Here is a 13,005-nt window from a genome sequence, read left to right as displayed (position 1 = left end):
TCTATACTTTTTAGCACGTAGCTATTTATTATTAGCATTATTTTTCCCTCATTAAATCTCATTTTACTAATAATAATATATCGCATTTCAACCAGCGTCACCGGAAGTCGCTTAATTGAAAGTAACACCGTCCGCGAAACACGCGAACACGTTCTGTGAAAATTTCACATCGGATTGGAATCCAACTGGTCGCTAACAGGGATTCGTTATTGTTTGTAATAAACGAAAAGTGCAACATCGCGTGGAACATGGACGAATATGTGTGCGCGAGTTCCATCGGGACTCTTAAGGGCTAATCGAAAAACATCACCGGAAACCAACGATATGTGACGGAGTTCTTAGACATCTCGACATACTTTTGTCTATTGTAACTTTCATCGCATATAATAAATCTGTACAGGGGGTTAACGACACTTGACGATGGTTGACAGCGACGCTGACAGCTGGTACAACTGGAAGGGAGGTGATGATATTAATGAGATGCACACCGGAAACAATGCCAAGACCAGAAGCGGTGTAAGTCTGACCAGTTGCGATCGTTCAAAAAATATCGCGTCCGACGTTTGTCAAAAAGAAGCCTCCGAAAGCAACGGCCTGATCCACTACGATGAAATTCCTTCAAGTTCTCGATCTAGCATTCACAGATATATCAATCCAGCTATTTATGCGGAAACGTTAAACGACGAAGATGTAGAACACGAGGTTGAGATCCGAGTCAAGATCGGTTCTAAAAACGATGGGCGACAGATTGTAGCGAACTGCGGCGATTCCGCAGAGATTAACGATATGATGTCGACGTTGTCCATTGATAATGATATGGCTGCCTCGTACGTAGACCATACCGGCGATCAAAATGTATCCCAGGAAACGTATCGCTGTTACTCTTTGAATTTACCGACCACATCCATGCCCACCGGCGTTGTTCGTTCCAAGTCTGTGACTTCGTGTACACCTACGAATCGTGTAGAAAGACGATGCAGAATAGCCGGCACAGCGGAGGATAATGACGAGCTTCGTTCTCCTAGGCAAATCGACTCGGAAGTGCAGAGGTATTATTTATTTATTTTTTATTTGTCCGTTTCTGTACAATCACAATATCGATGTATCGAGTTATTTTGGAAACCAGTCGACTTAGTTTTTGCGAATCTCTTTTTAATATTAGAACGTATACTTAACGCTCGGCGAACGAATGCATTACCCTTTAATCAATCTGTATTTTCATAACAAATTGAAATCAGATTAAGGATCAATAGACAATTAATATCTTTTAATATCTATCACTGTATAGATATATGTTTAATGGACACCGGATCGTACAAGTTTCTACCTCGTCGATGTCGAGTATTAGAATTTCGGATAATAGGTCGAACGATTCGGATTTCGCCGCGAAGAAAATCAGTTACAGCGAGTGGATGCGCAGAAAGCAAGAAATCGCGCGACGAAAAAAAGAAGAAGAAGATCTGATTGAAAGGCAAAAGCAAATAGAGATAGAAAGACAGGCCCGTGAAAAAGAAGAGAGGGAGTCTCGGGAACGAGAGAATTTTCTGAAGTGGTCGGAGAGAAAGAAGAAGGAGGAAGAGAAGAAGAAAGCCATGGTTGAGAGAGAACTTCAATTACAAAGGCAGCTGAAAGAAATTGAAGACAAAACGGCTATAGTAAAGACTATGTACCTTCGACAGTGGGAACGTAAGAAGATGGAACAAGAAAAAGGTAAAGACGGTATTGATAATTTTAGTATATTATTTAACTAAATTACTGCATTCTGCAGTACGTCAAAAGAACGAAGAGATGAAAAAGAAACGTATTGAAGAAGAGAAAAAAAAGAGAATCGCGGAAAGCTCGAAAGCTTACGAAAATTGGCGAAAAATGGCGAAAAACAAACCGAGGCCTGCTACGCAAGGACTTTTGCGTTAGTTCGCTTTCAGATGTGAAAAATATTCTAAAGCAGGGGTGGCGAGCTTCTTCTCCTCTGTACCTGTAGCTTTTAACTCTTATTCTGGGCTCAGCTGTTTTCCTTACTAACGAAGCATTACATATGACGAGGGATTTAAAGTATGGGCCTCCTTTGAATTTCGTAGTCTCGTAGAATTGAGTTATTGTTTTGTAGAAGAAGGCTAGAGAAAGAAAGAGACACAGCTATGCGAGTAGGCTTACCTGTTAGCACTGAAACACTGTAATAGGTGTTATCCCAACATAGCAGTCATAGCATGAGAATCGGGGAAGTGGCCCGCGGGCCGCAACCTCGCCACCTCCGTTCTAAAGTAATAAAAATTTATATAATCGTACGTTTTTATTAAAATATCAGCTCACCAGAAAGCGAAACCAGCGTATGTGAATCCTACACCCTGGCAACGAATCGTCGATGACCCAGAAAACGATGAAGAGCAGGATAATGCATCAGTTGTTTGCAGGGAAACACAAAGTCACCCGAGAATCAGCACTAAGAGAAACACCTTATCAGTGATACATCGGTCATCGAATAAATAGAATCTGAAAGGAATTTGTGCAGTTTGAAGAACGATCACGGTTTCTGTTTACTTTTTTATGACTAGAGGCAAGGTAGAATTACGAAAAAGAATATCATTATATATTTACACCTTGGATCGCAGACTCATGCTACTGTTTTATAAGACAGTGCAATCAGAGTGGTTTTATGTGTACGAACCTGTAGTAAATATCGTGATAATTTCACTACTTAGCAGACATTCTGTGATATACTTTTTCACGTCCGTCCTTTACGATCAATGAATATTAACATATGTCCAGAGATAATCGTGAACAGCGTTCTTCGATCAATATTTAGATATATTAGGACAATATAGGAGGTAATTCTGTCCTTGCCTTAACACGTGAATATTTGTAGATAGAAGAAGAGGGGAATAAACGTTATAACGCAAAGGTGATCGGAAGGAATGTATACGGGAAAAAATTATTGCTATCCTTTATTTGTATTATGAATATTATATGTTATATGATATACATATATAGACTTATTACATAATCGTAATTTTTATACGAGATCAGAAAAGTGCATTCTATTTGTTCGTTACATCAGACGGACGTAGCTACGATACTATGAGACGAAGAATGTTAAATATCGAAAGTGATAAGTCAGGTACGTAAAGAAACGTACGAAGTGGCACATTATTCTTTCTTTAATTCTTATTGGACGTATACTTTACTTTTTCCCGAATACAAATGTCTGCACCATTTTGTATGTTCAAGTTTTTTAAAGATGTAGGTGAACGATAGCACGATACATCAAGTAGCATCCTTATTATTTATAGATTTATTTAACCAGATTTGTTTCCTCTTCCTGAAGTCTCTCGATGTCTGATTTGTTCATAAAATAATAGGATGGTTGTCTTGATTTCTGAAATTTCCAAGCGTAAGTACCAGCGTACTTGAAATTATTTGATACTATTTAATGTTTTTTACCAAATCTTTGACTATGCGTTTTGCGCCCGCTTTAATAAGAATATTGCTTAATTCCTCGACTGACGGTAAACCCATTGCGTAATGTAAAGCAGTTCTCTCCAACTGTAAGAGCAAATTCATCGTTTTCTTTTTTTGTTGTTCATGTGATTAGATATAATTGATTGATTAAATTAATTCTAACATTGTCACCAATGCGTAATGTCTCTGGATATGTTGTCGCAATGTATTCGACCAATTCTTCATTTTCTCGAAGTACAGCGATATGAAGAGCGCATCTGCTCATCGAGTTCTTTCCCATAGCTAATAGCTTCCCCCTTCCGTTAGTTTTACTCAATAATTCTTTTACTCTTTCCACGTTACCCATTCTAATTTCATAATGCACTTCTTCGCGTTGTGTCTGAAAAAAATATTCACTTCTCGAGACTTTTCTTAGAACAGACGTTGCACATTTTATGTTTTACCACATAATTTGGAATGGATTGTAAAAATTGCACAGTTGCTTCACGTCCTCGTTCTGTAGCAATATCAACAATATTCACACCTTCGTCTGCAACATCCAAAATGTGGTCGTATCCTTCTAATAACAGTTCTACTAATTTTTCAGTTTCTCCTGTACATAAAATACAAAATTTATTATAAATCTAACATTCTGTCTATAATTTTTCGTAATGAAGATATGAAGTTTGGTATAAATAAATTGTTCTCACCTCGTGCTGCTAAATAGGCCACGTAACGATCAATTTCATCAATATTTTCTTGGATGTTCGCCAATTCAGCCACATCTCTAGCTGTCCTATATAACTGATCTCTGAAACCAACGTTAACTTGACTTTCCTGAAGCAAATGAAACAAACCGTCTTTCGCGTAAGATCGAATAGCGGCGAAATGAATTACGCTTTGTCCATGTTCATCCTAAGTGAATAAACGTATTTCATCAATTAATCTTTTCTTAATTGAACACAACAATCGATGATTTTGTCATACCCTGTTAGGATTACTGAACGCTGATTCTGGTATATCGGAGCCTGGACTTTGTGGATAGCCGGCGTCCTCGTCTGCAATTTCATTCTCGATATTTTCCAAGCTTCCTTCGGGTCGGTCAGGAATAATTAACACGTTAGGTTCCTATCAAATCGTCAAATTATTTTCCTATTCGGATTATACTGAGTATACTGAAAATTGTAATGCTTACTTGGTCATGTGTATTGTTTTTAGTTTTGTTAGCAAAATTGTACAAGTATGTAGCCAAATATGTGACCGGATCCTTCGGACGATTGTTAGCAACTTCTGTTAAACCTTTGATCAACGGGTCACCGAGAGCTGTTGAAATTTCTGTTCATGAGTCCTTAAAGATTTCGATACGTAATCTATAATTACACTTTATTTAATACTTACACGATGCTAAATAGCGACCCTCTTCTTCTCGGAAAATTGGTATATCAACCTGCTGGTCATCTAAAAACAAATTGTTTTTATTTTGTCTTCAGATAGAAATACAATATCGCGTTGCGCTCGTTTCAGTTGCAATTATTTTATGAAATCCATTCAATAAAACTTTTCATTCAATTATATCGATAATAAAATATGATATATAGATAACAATTTCTGTGGCTTAAAAAGAAGACGGAAGCAAATCTTTTACAAAGAAGGTGCATCGTGAATATTATGTATAATATTTGACAATCGTGTCGCACACATAAATTACAAATAGTGCGCGGAAATACTGCGGGCTGCGGGAAGCACATTATACATAAAGGCGAGAATATATAAAATGAAAATTAAACAGCTTAAGGTGGTACTTAGAGCATATAGTACTGGAGGTAACTACAATATGCAGGCAAACTTCTAAAAAGAGAGAGATACAGTTTATCTACTGTTTCTTCCGCAGCTCGAGATTAGCCACATCCTTTCTCCTTCAAATTGCTCTAAATCATATCATTTACTGACAAATAAGGGGAGTGTTGTAGCCAGTACTCCGCTACGAAGGAGAGATAATATATTTCTACGCCTTCATCGCTTGAAAAGCTACCCCCAGTAGTATATGCTCTTAGAGGTGGTAGGTGTGATATATCTTTATACAAATAATTCACATACAATGGCTATTTATGGAAATATATAATTTAATGTTATATAAAATACACCAAGTTGGAAAGACATGTGCTACGTCATCTCTGTTTTGTGTGAACATCGAACTCGTGCGTGACACATAAAAAAGCTTAAGTTCCTCTTCTTCTCTGTTCTCGTTCAATTATTATAATTTCTCGTTTTACACGTACGATGGATGTATATATGCACATATTGCTCATTTCACAAGCACGTAAGCATGGTGTCGTGCGACAACATGTCAAAGCGCGGTAACCATTGCTCGTATACCAATAATGTTCATTTTACTAACCTAATGAACAATCCGGTATCCAAGTAGCTAATCATTTCATATTACATAACGATGCACGAGAAATAACGTTCACACATATCTTTCCAACGTCCCTCCTTTTTTTCGGTATATGTTACAGTCTTCAGTTTATGAGAAATAATTGACAAGTCGTATTGGCTCATAAAGTATCACAGAAGATTTTCGTATAAAAGCGTATTGTTCTGTCATTTAAAAAATAAGATTAAGACTAAATGATTTTATCGCTTCGGCGTCTGCTGCATGATTAATTTTGAAAACGTTTAGCGCTGTTTCGTTTGCGAAATATACCCGCGAGCAGACTGGCAATTTTCATCGAGTTATTTATCGTTAACTCCTTCTCCAACGCAAGGATGTTCAGAACGGCTCTGGAGAAATCCTGGAGAGTTTGTAGCTCGGTAACGCTCAATGATTGTTGATTGCCGATTCTGACCGTGTCTCGTCTCGGTGTTTCGCGTATGCTCAGTCCACGAACGACACACAAATGCTTCAAATGATCGTACTCCTTCGACAATTCCGGGAACTTGATTATCACGTTAAACCTAAGGGTATTCCCGATGGCGTAGGGCCGCGCACTGAGAAAGCCCAGTTTCTTATCCCTCGTGAACTTCAATTTCTCGTCAAGTACGACCATCACTTTGGCCAATCTCACGTAGGCACGGCCGATCAGGCCCGGTCTATTCTCGTTGGTCCGGCAGATAACTCTCAAATGATCCTGCACGTTCACCCAAGCAGCCAAATCTCCAGCAGACGCGACGTAAACTCCTCGGCCGTAGGGCCAATGTCTCCCGTGGAGACGTTTATCGTCGTGCACTTCGTAATCCGTGATCGGCAACAGTAGACCAGACGCCGCTAACTGGGCCCTGATCGGACTTGGTTGATCTAGAATCTCGTTCAAGGTGAAGTACGTCCCGGGCTCGTCCTCGCTACTACCCTCCGCCATCATACCCGAAATCTCTTGACTCATCAGTTCAGTAGTGATTTCGCGTTCCACCTCCTCCAGCTGATTCACCGTCAAAGTCAACGGAAATGTGTAATTCTCAAGATTTCTGCAACACTCCATCACAGCAGCTTGAACGAATTTAGCCGGCGGATCGAGATCGTATGCCTCGATCGCTGACACGGTAACTTCGTCCACCGAGTCAGGATTTTCCTCGCCGTCCTCGTCCTCTGTGTAAAAAAACCTCGGCAACGGATGATCGGGGAGATCACCACTGGCAGTGACACAGTGGATGTCTCTGATCAGGGGGTCGAAGAACTCGGCGAACACGATGTAGCTTTCGTAGTCTGGTGCGACTACCCACAAGGATTCATCTTCATCGTTTGTATTGCTAATCACCGAATAAGCGCTGCTCGCTTTGCTGGTACCGTTCAAAGTACCGTATTTCTTTAAAGCGGGCCATATCACATCAAAGAGATTGTGGTCCATGCGTGTCACACGGTGCTTGATACGATCGAATATGGGCCGTTTCAGGCAACGACTGATCAGAGTACCGGAGTTTCCGGGTGATTTTGGTGTCGTACCGTGCTTTACGCCGATCAGAAGACGGAAACACCTCTCCAAGGTGGCTAGGGTCTCTGGTTCGGTTATGTCTCGGCGCGCGGAATACTTGTCTCCTCCAGGAACTGTTTTTGCCGACGTGCACACCAGCGGACAATAAATAATGAGGATATTTATCAGGTTCGTTATTAGCAATGGGAATAATTATTTATTTTATTAATTTGATTGCGAATTCGCGAGTGCCTCTTTTATATTCTATGTAGAGTCTCCTCTAGAGTAGATATTTGCTTTGCACTCATTGTTAATGTTGTCACTATATTTTTGCCAAAATCTTTACTATTTAATTCTTTGAAGCTCAATGCCTGTTGTATTGAACAAGCATATAAAAGTTCATAAAAAGACGCTATTGTTAATAATAACTTAATATCTGTATAGTATAGACTTAATGTCGTCTGTAGTGTAGTAGAGGGAAAGGTATTACAACTATCATAAAACAGCTATCCCTCACACCTTTAAGAAAAGAGGAAATAAGGATACGCTGTAAAACCAGTAACGTACCAATGTATTTTCTAGCGATCCAGTTATACTTGGAGCCCCAAGAGCCAAAACGTTCATTCTACAAAATACTCGAATAAAAATTGGAACATTAAGAATTGTTCATACATACTAATTATCCATAAATTAAGTCAAATTTACTGTTAATATTGTGTAGAATAAAAGTTTTGGCACTTGGGGCTTCCAATATCACGGGAAAGCTGAAAAATTTATGGGTACGTTACTATACGTTTACAGCCTGTCATTATGACCTCTTCTGTTAAAGGTGCGAAGGACAGCAACCCCGCTATTTTACGATAGCTGTTAAGTCCTTTCCTCGACCATCCTGTTCATCTTTTGGAGATTTAAAAGATACCGTAAAGCAAACAAAAAAGTAATAAGTATTATGGGTAGACTTTAGGCCTAAATCAAATCACAAAGCGAATATCTAATTCGATTAGAAGATTTTATAATAAGAAGAATTCCCATCGCTAATTAATTTCTTGATATATATTTAAACAACATAAGATGTTTCAATCTTGTTTTCGAATAATTGTTTGGGTTTTAATGATGTTCGTAGACAACTAAATAGTAGACTAACGCGTGAGAATAAGCAACGTGACGGTTGCTAACTATATAAGTAAACTCAATTTTTGGGAATGTTGTTTACATTGGAATTTTATATGGAAAGTGGGAAAACGTAAAGTGAAGTAATCGATAGTGCTCTGAACGATCAATAAGGAGATAGTACAATTTGAACTATGGTGCTCGTACAGTGCCTCGTTCGAAATGAAATACCTTTATCAGTCAACATCTCGTCAGCGAGTTTCTCATTAGCCCCGAAATCGCGCAGGAGCGATTTATGAGATAATTCAGTCTGATTCTGTTTATAATACTCCGCCTTTTGTCCAAACTGTATGGTTAATAGTTAATGGGGTAAGAAATATATTTTCGGAATTCACTTAAGTTTTCTCTGTAATTCGGTTAACATTTGTACTCACATTGTCCTGGACTAAGGGATTCGCACCCAAATGTAGCAAAAGATTATAGTAATGGCCATTGTCTGCAAGGGTGGCCGCATAGTGCAAAGGTGTCCTACCATTAACATCTATTGCGTGTGCAGTTTCCGGAAATCTACCTGCTAAATATCTGAAAAATACATATATACGATAGATCAGCTAAGAATAGGAATCGATAAAGTACTCATTTTGTATACGTCTTCAAGTTATTGTAATTTAAAAATGACAGAGGATTATTACTTTATTTAATAAAAAATAATGACTTATGAATATACAGAGGAAACAATGTATAAGAAATAATTATAAAAATAGGGGAAAGTTTAATATATATATATAAAAAAATGATATACAATGTAGTAATGTACCTAATAATGGTGGTATTTCCAAAGACAACCGCAACGTGAAGAGGCGTTGCACCATTTGGCGATGATCCATCTCTCGCGACTGCAAATTTGCGCCTGTCTAGAGCACTTTGCAAATCTCTCAGATTCCCTTCCTGAGCTGCCATGTGCACAGCATGAATTTTTCCCTAAAATAATTAAAAAAAAACATTTTTTCACAGAAATATTGTAAAAAGATACTGCCTAATGAAATGCGGCACTTATAATAGAAAGGATATAAGGAGAAAGAACTTTTTGCGTAGTACCATGTAAGATGGAACGCGATCGATGAAAGCCTGAAGCTCAGGATTTCCTGAATGTCGGCCGACCAGTCTTCTTCCTTGGCCGTTTAGCACCAAAGAGGCCAGTTGTTCCATGTTGCCGTTCTCCAGCAGCTTCTCGATTTCCGGATCCGCCGTCATGGTGCCCTCCTTCAGATCTGATTCCGGAAGCTCCTCGTGTTCCCCAACGATTACCTGCTAATCATGTCCTAGGTGCAAAACCATGCGCACCTACATATACACATCACATGCCGATCGATACGGGAAAAATATTAATCGCACGTAGCAATCTACACAACGTGAAAAATCGATGGTTGTCTTTCTCTGTATCTGTAAACTCCTTTGATCACGTGACGCGCGATCGAATAAATTATTTCTCTAATTGTTCACAGGTGTCTTTGGTGCCACTTCAGTTTACAATTACATGATAATAGTACAACGGAAATAATTTTTTTAAATATTAAAAAGACTGAGATATACATTTTTTAATACTTAATATTTCAAATAGTGTATCAGTAGTATGATTATTTAAAAAATTAAGTGATTCTAAGTTTCCTTTGTAACATAACATACGATTGACTACTGAATAGAATGTTAAATTAAACGTATATTAAAGTGAACTTAAAAATACTTCGTGCAATTGAATATTTAAACGAAATAAAAAAGAAAGACGAAAATGTATTTCACGTATTTGTTCGGGTCTGTAGTGTGCAGAAGTTACATAACAGTTCTTTGCTTATTCATTTATTTATTGTTATATATTTGTGCGTGACAAAGAACGTGTATAATATCACCATATCGATCGTTTCTCTTATTTCTGCAATACACAAAATATACTTTAAATTACATCTTGTCACTTACAACCACGAATATAAGTTAGGTAGTACATATGAGCGACTATTAAAAAATCTGGAATCAACTAGCTCTGCATATCTTTTATAATTTAATAAAAAACATATTATTTTATGCCTTACTCGATAAGCAGGTAATAATATAATTTTTGTCATCAAGTATTTGTTTGTAGTTTCTATTTGTGCCAGGAAATTCCTGTAAGATTCAATTCACCTAAAAGTTATGATGACCGTACCTGGTCTTCGTCGTTTCCTGGATCATCAACACCAGAATCACCCGTGCTGGGCTCGTTTCTATCTTCCTTCTCCACCTTGCCTTCTTGTTCCTGTTCATTAACTTCCTCAGTTCCTTGTTCCCCGTTTTGTGCTTCTTCTGCATTGCCGGCTTGATTTTCGTTTTCTGGCTCTTCTGGTTTGTCCTCAGAATTTGGACTTTCTATCGTTTTATGCGTCGCTGTACCTGTTACTACGTCGTCGTCCGAGGACTTATCTTCTATATCTTCAACTTTTGCCCCTTCACGTGGTTCCTCGCTATTCTCTGCATCTTCGGACTCTTTCATATCTTCTGGTTTCTCTGTGCTTTCTACATTTTCTCCATTACTCATCTCTTCTGTTTTCTCAGTATTTTCTGCGTTTTCAGCGCTATCAACCTCTTCTGCATTTTCTGCATGTTCTTCTTCCGGTGGATTCTCTGCATTCTGAGCGCTATCAGCCTCTTCTGCATGTTCTTCTGGTGGATTCTCAGTTTCCACAGGATTTTCCGAGTTTTCTGGCTTCGTTTGATTTTCTGATTCTTCGTGACTTTCTTCAGCTGTTCTTATCTATTTTTTTTAAATAGAATTCTTTTATTAAAAAATTATTTCTTTCATTACTCAATCCGATCATGTAAATTTGTCAAAAATTGCAATTACTTTAATATAATCTTCGTAAATAATAAATATCACAATGATAGTTTTGAGTAAAGAAAATTAAAACTTAATTTTATATCGTCTTGTAAAACAATGTTGTAATATAAAAATTTAGTTTTTATATACTAGACCTGTTCCATAGATTTACTGAGATTCTTTTTCGCCGTCTCAGCGCTACCGAACGCACTATCAATATCCGCGCTGTTAACTTTTTTCATCCCCCTCGATATAGATTCCAACGCTTCTAAAATCCTCCAGTCCCAATGCTTAGGATACGACGTGCTAGCAACTCGCGGTGCCTCCGGTATCACAGATAAAAGCGATTGGTCTATGTCTGATGGTCTGTTTTTGTAGAAAGCTGGAGCCTTTTGCCTCTGATTTAATAATTTCCCGAATAAATATATTTTTATATAGTTTATACTTTCACGAATAAATATATTTTATATTAATATTGTTAAAAATATACTATGCAGTAAATCCTTCTAATTCTTAACAACCCTTTTGCTCTATTTAATTAATATAAATTAGATTTGATATGCAGTATATTCACGCACATTATCTAGTTTACTTTCATCAGCTCCGTATTCCGTTAACAAATCATACAAAACCCCATTGTCCTTCGCCGCGGCTGCGTAATGCAACGGCGTTTTTCCATCGTTATCTTGAGCTTCTACAACGGACGGATATCTCGTAAGAATTTCTCGTGCGATCTCAGTATATCCCGATCCTGCAGCCTATTGATTACCAAACGTTCCAATATGAAAAAATGAACATGAGAAATGAAATCAGGCAATTTTTACCTTATGCAAGACATTTAAACCATTCGAATCTTTGCCACAAAGAACGATGGGTGACGTGGCTTCAATTTTGTTTTTAAGTCCATCTAAATCATTGTTCACTACAGTTGTGTGAACGTCTTTTACGGTGCCCTATAATAAAAGGTTTTATATAAATTCGAAAAACATAATAAATTCTTTGGAGGAGATACAAGGAAACATTTTAATGTAACGTTGATATTTTTGTCAAATGTAATTCTTGAATTTCAATACGAACCATGATGAAGGGCACAGCTTCTAAAAACTTTTTTACACGTGGATTGTTGCTGGTCTCCATGCGTAACTTGTTCCCATGGCCTTCCCATAGAACCTGTTGCAATTTCCCGATATCTCGATTGTGGATCCATATCCTTATATTGGAAGGTTTGAAATCCCAAACTAGAAAACATTTCTCGCATTTATTTCAGAAGTTATTATAAGTGTTTATGATTTAAACAAAGCTCCTTTCTTCTATTTTCTATTTTATTCTTGCAATTAATGTTTAATCGATCTAACTCGTGACATTTAAAAATTTCATCAAAGGAAGTGTACGAGTGGTATATTGTGTTTGTTTAGCTTTTAGTTTGATTAGGACGTTGAGTTGAGTACAAAACACAAAAAGAATTAAATAACGAAGCTATTTCTGTAGAACGGAAGAGTTATAATGACGTGGCCTTCTTTGCCTCAAATATGCCTCGTTAAGAATCTACCCACTACAAAATTTGTAACTATTCATCGCGTGTTAGAGCAATGCGTTAAATATTTTAGATGATCCGACAAATCCTCTTTCTAGCAAATATCGATTATCTGTTCGATAATCTCACCCACTTCTACTGCTTAAATTATACAGTAAAAATTTCCAAAACGA

The 13,005-nt window shown here is 37.6% G+C and overlaps 2 protein-coding genes across 2 annotated transcripts; one reads left to right on the top strand and one right to left on the bottom strand.

Annotated features, from left to right (window-relative positions):
* The first annotated feature begins 420 nt into the window (after positions 1-420).
* LOC108626319 (coiled-coil domain-containing protein 34) lies at positions 421-2,495 on the top strand. The gene is made up of 4 exons (XM_018026918.2): positions 421-1,049; positions 1,289-1,710; positions 1,769-1,909; positions 2,306-2,495. The coding sequence occupies exons 1-4, from the start codon at positions 421-423 to the stop codon at positions 2,485-2,487; spliced, it is 1,374 nt and encodes a 457-aa protein (XP_017882407.1). The 3' UTR covers positions 2,488-2,495.
* A 449-nt stretch (positions 2,496-2,944) lies between these two features.
* LOC108626318 (uncharacterized) lies at positions 2,945-12,530 on the bottom strand. The gene is given in 17 exon segments (XM_026814743.1): positions 2,945-3,373; positions 3,439-3,540; positions 3,620-3,835; positions 3,900-4,048; positions 4,146-4,563; positions 4,631-4,758; positions 4,834-4,893; positions 6,140-7,474; positions 8,682-8,796; positions 8,885-9,032; positions 9,268-9,431; positions 9,549-9,758; positions 10,651-11,235; positions 11,454-11,696; positions 11,877-12,056; positions 12,123-12,251; positions 12,376-12,530. Coding segments are annotated over 17 exon segments (4,326 nt in total). The 5' UTR covers positions 12,436-12,530; the 3' UTR covers positions 2,945-3,289.
* Positions 12,531-13,005: the final 475 nt, after the last annotated feature.

Source organism: Ceratina calcarata, unplaced genomic scaffold (assembly GCF_001652005.2).
Source record: "Ceratina calcarata isolate Rehan_Ccalc_2016 unplaced genomic scaffold, ASM165200v1 scaffold397.2, whole genome shotgun sequence".
Taxonomy (NCBI): domain Eukaryota; kingdom Metazoa; phylum Arthropoda; class Insecta; order Hymenoptera; family Apidae; genus Ceratina; species Ceratina calcarata.
The sequence above is the reverse complement of the archived record's forward strand: the minus strand, read 5'-3'. Positions and strand labels throughout refer to the sequence as shown.